The sequence below is a fragment of the Sceloporus occidentalis genome, unplaced genomic scaffold (assembly GCF_023333645.1).
Source record: "Sceloporus occidentalis isolate IW3139 unplaced genomic scaffold, rSceOcc1.0.p SCAF_62, whole genome shotgun sequence".
In the NCBI taxonomy this organism is placed as follows: domain Eukaryota; kingdom Metazoa; phylum Chordata; class Lepidosauria; order Squamata; family Phrynosomatidae; genus Sceloporus; species Sceloporus occidentalis.
Window position 1 is genome coordinate 5,617,645 of NW_028317042.1, and position 11,190 is coordinate 5,628,834.

Below are 11,190 nucleotides of genomic sequence, written 5' to 3' on the forward strand. Positions count from 1 at the left end.
TTCTTACGAAAATATCCTTTTACACGGAAACGTAGATCCATGACTAAATATAGAGCAAGCATCCTTGGGCTAAGTCTGATCATCTCTGTACTGTTGCATTCATCAGTTTGGAATAAAGGCAGAACCCAGGAATATTGCTCAAGACTATCTGTCTCATGCCCTTTAAAGTGACTGTAATGTCTATAGCATCTATGCCCTTCACAAAGCATATCCATTTTCAGAAATAGATAAAGAAATATATTTTTCTGCTTTTGAAGAGAGTCGCATTTCCACAGATCCATTTGATTTTGGAACATTTTAATCAGTATTTCCTGTGTTAAATGAGGTCCTGTATTATCATGATGTTATAAAAAATCACAGTTACTGTATTTGTGGAAATAACCTAGTTTGCCAATATGGAATAAAGTAATAGAAATGTATTTTATTTACTTTTATTTCTAATTAAGGTTTTCCAAACATGGCTCAGCATATTTGAAGCAGAACTGGTTCAGCCCCACTGACTGTTTTACAACTAGGTTAAGACACACAAAAGCTGGGGGGGGACTTATATTTTAACTCAAAACACATACTTCCACTTTAAATTATCACTTCCCTGTGCAGTCATTGGGGCAATTATTTCCTCTGCGATAATAATGCTCTATGCTCTTGAGTCAATAACTTTTTATTACGCATACTTTGCCTTGAATCTATTGGTACTTGACATTGTGTACGGTAACTGAGTTTGGAGTCAACTGCTACCCAGTTTTTTGTGGCCTTATTTATGTAAAAATTCTCCCAATGGAATCCAATCACATTTTAGTACAGACTTTAATATGCATGTCTATGTCACCAATAAACACATTACAAAGTAGAAATGCTATAACTGATCCCACCTACTGCGGCAGACAGCATACTTAAGTATGCTACCCATAAATGCTCAGTAGTGCATATCAGCTCAACTGTATGCACTAACTTTTATGTTAATCATAACCAGCCACTATTTATCAGTTACACATTTAAAGGTTTTCTTTGAAGCATGGTTTTGAGGTTTAAATTTTAGCTAAAAATAAAGAGCACACAAAGCTATCTGTCTGGAAATGGATTAAATCAGAAGCCATTCAATACAATTTTAAATTACTAACTCAACATATAAATTTTTGCATAATATACTGTTCTTTAATGTTGGTTTACAGTAAGATAGTATGTGGTTATTAGCTTCTTTTTTATAATTGCAAAATTCTAATTTAAATGATGCTATATTAGGGCTCTAATATTGTATCCATTCTTTCCATTTCATGGACAGACCTCCACCGTGGTATCCTGTACTGTAACAGCCTGTATCAAGTAATTAAACATGACATTTGGAGTATAATACATTGTCATCTGCTAAGTAACTCTGTAAATGTGAACAAGGGTAAAAATACGATAGACAGATTGGAAAACAGACCCTGGCAACTGTCAACTGACAGAGTAACAGTATCTATCAATGTACTGAATAACAAATTACAGAATATACCGTTCCAAATTCAGCTTTTTTCAGATTTTAAGGTCCATCATTTTGAAAAAATAACACTCAAAATTAGTTTTTTTATGTGATTTTTGATTCTTAAATTGGCAATAAAGACATAAATTGCATCCTGGCATACATGGTGTGCAAATAACATTTGTGAGAATGGGTGTGTGTGTTCTTGATCTGAGAAAGCAATCAACACAGCCAGATGTAGCAACGAACAGCTGAATTACAGTATCTGCTCGATTAAAAGATATGTTTTTTCAGAAAAAAATCATTGGGAAAAAACAACCTTGTCTTATCATCCCTACTGGCACCCATGCTGGTGAATGGAGTCAATTACTTGAATAAACTGAAACAAATGTTAATTACCCCACACTTAATTACAAGAGAAAGCAGAACAAATGTAGGAGAAATAAGACATGGGTAAAAGAAGTGATTTAATGAAGGAAGAGAAAAACAATCAAAATGACTAAAATCCAAAACACAAAAACCACAGTCACTGACAGTATAACTTTAACTATGATCTGAATGTAAATAATTTATGTTCAGCAGGGTTTTACAATCTATATGTAATTTCTTCAGTAATCCTAGCTTTCCATCTATGAATATCTCCTTAATAAGATAAAGCATCATAAATAATATGTTTACCTTTGCTTTATTCAGTGGACATTCAACTAATGAGAAATGTAATTAAATTACAGAGTATACTGTCTTATCTATTTCGGAGATTACATGGAAGACTGCAGACACTGACTCAGTATCTAGGACAAATATAGTCTTTTATGATTATCTTCTATTAAAAAGGCAGACAAGTATTTACATTTAAATGTCCAACAAGTATTAGACATAAAATTATGAGAAAAAACTCGAGAGATTCTTAGCTTATTATTTTTCAGTTAAACCTAACATAAAGAGTAACCCAGTAAAAAAATATTTATGCTAGGAAATTTGATTAAAATAATAAAATAAGTTAATAACATTTTCATGAAACTTATACTGGTTCGAAATTGAGCAAGCAACTTGGCATCCTCAGTGGTGCTACATACTGAATGTGTGTGGTTTAGCCCTGTACAAACCAAATTATATGCATTCATACTCTCTTGAAACCTTGGTTATCATGATCTCTGTAGTTGTCTTCTCATGGCAATTTCAGTCTCTGGAATTGAGGCACATCTTGGGGAAGAAAGAGGGGCAAAGGGATTTGAGTCTGGATATGGTGATCTGCTCCAAGTGTCCCAGGGGCTTTCACCCTAGAAAGACAATGTCACTCCCTGGGTACCCCCTTATTCAAGTGCCTGATGCAAATGTTGGGGACGCCTGATGCTAAGACCAGCCCTGGGTACTTGATCTAAGAGTGGCCCTAATTTAGAAAATTTTGCAAAATAAATAAATAAAAATGTTTTTAAATAAAAATAATCTTTTCGTCCAGAGAACCTTAGCCTAATCTATGCTTATATATGTTATGTAAATGGATTTAGCCATATTAGTCCATTAGACACAATGGATTTCAGACCTGATGAAGAGAGGATGACTCTCGAAAGCTTCACTTAAAAAAATATTATGTTAGTCCAATAAAAAAAGGCATCAACGCATTCTGCAATACTGTTTTTTTGGCATCTTATATATTTTATATATATTTGTATGTATGTATGTTTCTGTGTATTTCCATTTTTTTGCAGACCTTCTACCTACAGGTAAATTAAGACTGCTATGACCTCAAAGTAAAATTAGTTCTTTCTCTGTCCACTGTATCTTATTCCTTCCTATCTCTGTCTCAGTATTCAATTACACTAAATTGATTATACTAGTACAGTGATTAACAAGACCATGTAGTGAATCCTGAATTCAGTGCTTGTTCCAGAAAACAACTGTGTACTGACAGGACTGCAACAGTGATTTTTTGATACCTAAACCGTAAAATAACACTATTCCAGGTGCTTTTCCGCTCAACAGAAACCTTTTGGGAAGTAAACCTGATAAAATACTCCTCTTCTTAAAACCCACCAAGGGAACCACTAGAAACCTTACAGCAGTGTATGCATCTTATTTTTCCTCCAACTGATTTTACATATTCTAGCGCAACCGTCATTGTATGTCATCACGCCTTTATGTGTTTCTGCTGGTTTTAAGGAAATGAAAATTATGGAGTTTCAAATTGTTATCTTTTATAGTACAAAAATATATTTTACTAATCGTTATAACATCTAAAGGGATGTATATAGTTTCCCTTTGTATCAATCTTTATATATAGTGTTTGATTTTGTAAAATGGTCTCTCCCTGCTGCTACTTTTACCCAGAATAAAATCCCTTTAAAGAAGTCTGGTGGTCAACACACCTGTTGATTTCCATGAAATATACTGGCTATCCTGTCCAAATGTGTAAATAAATACCCTGCAGTTGTTCCAATAAACTTTAAGGGTGTATATAGGAAGCCTCTGAGATTTAAAGATTTAGAAGAGGCAACTTCTAAAGGCTGTTGGAACAAGAACATTAGGCAACATTTTAACCACAATCTGCCGATTATTGTCCCTTGCTAATAGGTTTCCTGTGTAGTAAAGGCCAAATTAAGGTGCTTGAGGCCCTGGATCAATAAAAAAACAAAAAGTGCCAAAAAGTACCAAATACAGCATGGAAGTTTTCAATTATTTTCAGTCTGTTATAATAACAGAAAAGTAGTGGATAGTAAAATAATAAAGTAGTTAAATTGCAGTTTGTATTAACCAGTTAAAACCATTTTTTACAGACTTTTATTAAAAATGCCCACTACACCTACATGGCACATGTATTATATTCTTGTAGTGATATGGCTGATTATTTCCCCTTATTAATGGATGGAATGATTCTGATATAGTTCTTTTCACGTACACAGCCCTATTCGCAACGCCTATACAGAGATGATTTCCATGCTACCTGGTCCCTCTAGTCCTTCTAGAAAACAGGTTTAGAGATTTCACGCCGATATGTGAAATCACAATCATTGCTAGAGATGCAGTGTTGGTACATTACATCATTTCCTGGTACTTCCTGTCTGATTGCCTTGTAGAGTGCACTGGCACTGATGCTGGCCACTTAGATATAAACCATGGGGCCTGGGGCCCTCCTCAGTAAGGAGTAATGCTTGTCCCTACCCCTGGAGCCTTTAATGGCCCCACCACTCTATTGTTTCTTGTTCCCTGTGACTAATCCAGCCCTGTGTGTAGTTAAATATATATTGGGAATACGTGAAGGGATTAAATAATGTATATTACATTTATTGTCGGTTTTGGCCACTTTATCACTGGGTTAGTTGTTTGAGGTTAAAAATTGCCAGCCCTTCTCTCTCAATACCAGAGGCAATTTCCATCTGTTCTGGTTTAATATACTCTTGGTTACTTGGTTAATGACAATAAACAGCTTTGTAAATTATTTTATATTATAAATCATTGCCCTTCTGTACCTGAATATATGTACTGACTGTTAATTCCTGAATACTAAACTTAAAAGCAATATACTGTTGATGAAAAAGTGGACATATTCCAGAAAATTTGGTTTATTTCCAGGTCCAAAAATGAACAAATAGTAGCTACGCTTTATTTATTAGAAGTAAAAAGAAAAAAAACAATATGCCTTCTACTGATTTCCTCTCAGTATACTATATTGTCTTTTAAGTCTCAACATTTTTGTGTTATTCGGGTATGAAAAGCATTTAAAGAAGAGACATAAATAAATGCAGATGAGTTATTTCATCATATTAAGAATTTTGTGAAATCTATACGTTCATTGTGGGTTTTTTAAGCAAATTTCATTTAACCAAAATAAATATGAATAATAAACCTGCCTGAATTCAAGACAAAGCCAGGTGCAGTCATATATTAACATCCTGGCTGTATTTAAATTACTTTTGCGTTTATACCCAGATGAAACAAATAAATCAAAGGTTTAAAATAACTCTTATAGGGTCCAAATTATCCAATGCAATCAATCACTCCAATGTTACCGTCTCATGCCTGCTCCCAAATCCAGTCGGATGTCACCAGGGACATCAAGTCACACAGAGCCACCTCTCCTCGGTGTTACAGAAGCTGGCCACTGCACCAGAATATCTTTTTAATTTGCCACCAAATAAAATTAAAAACATTTTTAATGTAAGGATGCCATCTTGGGTGTTTTTAAGTTAGTTGTATTAAATTCAAAGAGTTATTAAAGTGACCTTTATTTCCCAAATAAACACGCTAAAGTTTAAGCTAAATATAAACCCTAAATTAACAGAATTTGGCATTACCAAATTTTTAATCCATTAAAATCTAAATACTCTAATATAGACCTAATATAAAGGATGCTGCCATGAAAAAAAGTGGCCTGTAGTTACAGTATAGCTAAAAGTATTTTTATTTTGTTTATATTATACCGTGTGACTTCATCAGTTTCGCTCAGATCTCACTTTATGACTTTATTTCTCCAGATGTGTTTGACAACAGTTGGGCTTCCAACTGCATAATGAAAAAGATATTAATCATAAGATATTTAGCAGCAGGAAAGAAGTAAAGAGATCACAACCCAAACTAGTAATCAGTGAGATGCTATTTAAGTACCTGAATATAAACAGGATAACTCTACTAACTTTAGAGTGGGAGTTTGGCCATTAGAGGGACAAACAGACCGAAAATTGTGAACATACTAGATTAAACATAAATTATCTATTTAGTCTGGCTCGATTGTGACCCTCTGGAGTTCTATGCCAAGGTAAAAGCACAAGCCCCATATCTTTAATTTGCTTTTAGCTTTTCTTATAAAACAAAATATGCTTATATTTATTTTATTGTATAACATATGACTTAACTAATTAAATATATTATATGAACAATCATTTTATTACAAACTTTATATACTTTTCAAGTGCCTCTCTTTAGGAGGGACAGTATGACTTTGGGATCCAAATCACCTAATTCCATACCTCGACAGCTCTAATTTGTAGGAGCTCAAAATATTGGCGAATACGAGTATATCACATCATCATACATACCTTATTCAGTTACAGCTGTCAACAGGTCATGGTCATATAAAATCTTGGTAGTCCTGCTCTTAGTCGGGCATCTAACTATACTCATTAAAAACAAAAATGGCTAGTTCACCCATTTTGGTTAATAGTTTTGCTCTCTGTATGGCAGTGGTCACTTTTTCACAAAACCTCAAAATGCAAAAAAACTGAAATTATTGGTGGATACAAAATGGACTCAAAAAAAACCATTCAGAGCGGTATCTTCTGTAACTTTTTTTTCTGCAGGGATACTGTATTTCTGCAGTGACATTTTTTGCTTTCAATAGTGAGAGGTGTCCTCTGTGCGCAACTCTGCAATGTACCGATCCACCGACTGATACACGAAAGGTTAACTACATCCCCAAGCAATAAACATAAAAACATTGCATTTGACAGCATTTGGCCCATCTAGTCTGCCCATTTTTCCTGATGTAAAGATTCAGACCTTAATTAGTCCTTGGCCGTGTCACTCCAGCCATACAGTATGCAATTTATTTGATATGTGATACTTACTGCCAGTGAGCGCTTGTGCAATGAACATCAAGTGGGTCATCACAGTATAAATTAAACAAAAATTATATATATATATATATATATATATATACATACGAGTATATATATATATATATATGTATGTATATATGTTAATACACATATTAAAATGTCTAGTGTTTTCAATATTATATAGGTATGGAAATAAATTGTTACGCAGATGCTTACAGATTTGCAGTCATAACCATTAAGTGCTGGCATGTGAAATAGTATACAGACTTTTAGACCATTCATATCAAACAATGCCAAGGTTTTTAAGATGGTTACTGGCAAACTAAGCAAAAGCTTAAAAGATCCAAGTGTATCATTTCCAAGAACATGTGTGCAATTAGGATCAGTGGTATTGCTTCCATGGTACTTTTAAAAGACAAGAAACCAGACTGCAATGAAAGACTTCCGACCATTAAAATGTTTCTGACCTAGAGAGTACCTTTGAAGATTTATTCACCATAAATTATAAAGCTATACATGGCTAGCACAAGGCACAATGTTGTGTCCTACAAAGTGAAACCATGTCATCAGGTGAGCATTAAATGTGCAGTTCCACTTTAATGAATATTAACTGCTCTCCTTAGTGTGTTAAGCAAATGACCTTTAGCAGATATGTAATATAACTGAAGGTTTCACGGCACAAGAACAACACAGAAACATTTGAGACGTTTTTTCCATTTCAATGTCAACAACCTATCAGCCAGGGGTGGCCTACTCTGGGGGCCAGGCTGGTCCAAAATTCTTCAAACAGGGTTGTCCACTCGTGGAGGTGACAACAAGGAGGGGTCACATATCGCTGTGTTATGTGGCCCTGTGGTAATAATTTGGCAGTTCACACTGTGTGCAAGTAGCTATAAAGGAAAGGCTCTCAACAAGGTAAGGGTGTATAGGTGTGAGAGAGTGAAGATTTTTTAGTGTGTGTGAGTGTGTGTAAAGAAGCATATGTGCCTTTATGTGTGTTAGTGTGAGTGTTAGTGTGGATGCCCGTAATGGTTCAGGGGAACTTGGCTTTACTTGCCCCTTGGGCCAGAAAGTGCCTGCTCTCAGTGCTCATAGCATATGAATGTACACTTTTTTTTGTTTTGAAATAGTTAGGTTATCTTCCGGTTAATATGCTCTTTCATAAATAAGTTAAGAGATTACATTGTTCACTCTTCTAAAATGTTCAGCATTCTCCAACAGAAACATATTCATGGTCACTTTAAAGCAAATATAAATTTGAAGGACAATATGAAACCAAGAAAAAAAGGAGAATAGTGATCAAACTTTGTATGTGCAGTAAAAAAAAATAATAATAATAATAACAATAAAATCTCACCTCAACCGGGGTAGTAGTTTCACTTTTCAAAATGATCAGGTTTTGCACACTTTGCCCTGTCAGATGTCTGTCTGCAATCACTGCATGAGGCCCAGCCGCTCCAGGGCCACCAGTGTTATAGAACATAAAAGTATCACTTCCAGAACCTGCTGTCAGACAGGCCTTGTAGCAGTACGTCTTTGTAAGCGATCCGTTCCCTCTAACTTCAATAAAATGAGGCTGAACTTTCAACCCATGTGGTAGTCTTGTGTCTATGTTATTATTTGCTTGTTTGTATATGTCTGCAGGGTTCTGGTTCTGAAATCCACAGCAGCATGCACAACAAGGATCCCCGCGCATACTGCATCGGTAACATTTCAGAATGGACAGAACAATTATTGTCAATAGAAATACGAAGGAAATGGAACATAACGCAATAATTAAGTAAATTGTGATTTCGGAGTAGTTTGTGGTATTTTTTACATGTCTTCTTGTATCTGGCATTATCTTAGAAACCCTGTCCACAACGGCAACACTTATTAGGGCAGACGAAGAAAGTCGTGGTTGTCCATTGTCTGTTACGAGAACAGTCAAGTTATAGTTAGTAATACTATCATCTGCGACCTTTCGAGTAATCCTTATCTCCCCTGTGTGTAGCTCCACTTTAAAAAGTTTGGGATCAGAGGCTTGAGATAAATAATAAAATAACCACGCATTTTGTCCTGAATCTGCATCAATCGCGATTACTTTTGTGACAAGATATCCAGTGTCAGCTGTCCGAGGTATCATTTCCAGTGATACTGAACCGTTGGCAGTTGGTGGGTACAGAATTGTAGGAGCATGATCATTTTGATCCAGAACAAAAATGTTGACCGTTGTAGTACTACTGAGTGGTGGGTTTCCAGCATCTTGAGCTTGGACCACAAAATGGAACTCCCGTAATTTTTCATAGTCAAATGGCCGGACAGCGTAAATCGTCCCATTGTCAGACTTAATGGACACATATGAAGAGACGGGGACCCCTTCAATATCTCCTTGAAGCAGCATATATGTAACAAATGAATTTTCATTGGTGTCTGGATCATTGGCTTTCACTGAAAACAGGGACACCCCTGGAGCATTGTTCTCCATGACATAGACCGAGTAAGACAATTCCTCGAACACAGGAGGGTTGTCATTTACATCTGAAATTTCCACATAGATGATTTCCTGAGATGATAAAGGAGGTGTCCCAGAGTCTGTGGCTGTCAATGTAATATTGTAGGAAGGGCACTTTTCCCTATCAAGTATACCATCTGTAACTAATTTGTATGTATTTTTAAAGGAGTTTAATTTAAACGGAATATCATGTGGTATAACGAGACTAACTTGCTTATTGACTCCTGAGTCTTGGTCAGTTATACTCATTAAAGCCACTACAGTTCCCTCCTGGGCATTTTCACCAACTGGCGAGTAATTTGAAGTTACCTCTATGACTGGTGCATTGTCATTTGCATCAATTATCTCAACCAGAACCTTGCAATGACCTGTCATAGGTACAGAACCTTTGTCCGTAGCCTGGACGTAGATTTCATAGGCTGATGCCTTTTCATAATCCACATTGCCATTGACTCGTATCTCTCCACTCTGAGGGTCAATTGCAAACAACTGCCTGACTTTCTGTGGGGTATAACTGCTAAAAGAATAGGTAACTTCACCATTTGACCCTTCGTCTGGATCAGAGGCATTTAACCTGAGCACTAAGGTGCCAGATGGGGCATTCTCTAGCAAGCTGGCCTTATAGGTAGACTTATCAAAGAATGGGGTGTTATCATTTGTGTCCATCACACGTATTGAAATTTGGGCTGTGCCAGATTTTGCAGGGCTGCCACCATCTATAGCTGTAAGAAGCAGCTGATGGAGGGACTTCTTCTCCCTATCTAAGACCTTTTTAAGCACAAGCTCAATCAGCTTACTGTTCCCACTGAATGTCTTTAAGTCCAATGCAAAATAGTCATTGTCGGTGAGCTTGTAAGTCTGAATCGAATTAGACCCAATATCAGGGTCTTGAGCGCTCTCAATAGGAAAACGGGCCCCAGGCACAGCAGACTCGCTTATCTCCAGGTAATAATCGTTTCTAGGAAATTTGGGAGCGTTATCATTGATATCTAATATCTCCACCTCTATATTGTGCACCTCCACCGGGTTTCCGATCACGACCTCCAGGTTGATCACACAAGGGCTGCTGGGCTCGCAGAGAGTTTCCCTGTCTATAGTTCGATTTACAAACAACACTCCGTTTCCCAAATTCACATCGAAATATTGCTTGCTGTTTCCAGAGGTGATTCGGAAACCCCTGGAGGGCAATTGCTTGAGATCCAGACCCAGATCGGTCACCACGTTCCCTACAAATGCCCCGTGATTTAACTCCTCCCTCACCGAGTATCTGAGCTGCCCTGCAACCAGACTCATTAGCAGTAGCACAGGGAGGACCTGCCCTATACACCCCCGGGTAAAAGCCATTGCAGCAGGTAAACACACATCCGACCCCTCCCCTACCAACGCTGGATCTCACATCATTTTTACACCTACCCACAGCTATTAAATCAGAGCAGGTTACCATGTGTGGCCGCCGATCGTTGATGAAAGGGATCCGATTGGAGGCGGCTGTCTCCCTAATAAATCCATGACTTGTGTGGGAGGGTAAAGACGATCGAGCCTCTTAGATCTCCCGGATCGCAGGCTTTTAAGGACCGCTTGCTTCAAAAGCTGTAGCTGCTCTAGATGCCGGTCTGTCGGAGGGGGGGAGGGGCACTAAGCCGACGCTGGCTTGGTTTCAGCACCTGGAACGTGGACAGCAC

The 11,190-nt window shown here is 37.0% G+C and overlaps 1 protein-coding gene across 1 annotated transcript in view; it reads right to left on the minus strand.

Moving 5' to 3' along the window:
* Positions 1-10,852, minus strand: part of LOC149287367 (protocadherin alpha-C2-like) — a 33,175-nt gene extending 22,323 nt beyond the window's left edge. Inside the window, exon 1 of the mRNA XM_089493047.1 lies at positions 8,372-10,852. Within this exon, the coding sequence (XP_089349173.1) occupies positions 8,372-10,852 (2,481 nt within the window). The remainder of the gene's footprint in view (positions 1-8,371) is intronic.
* Between the last annotated feature and the right edge of the window lie 338 nt (positions 10,853-11,190).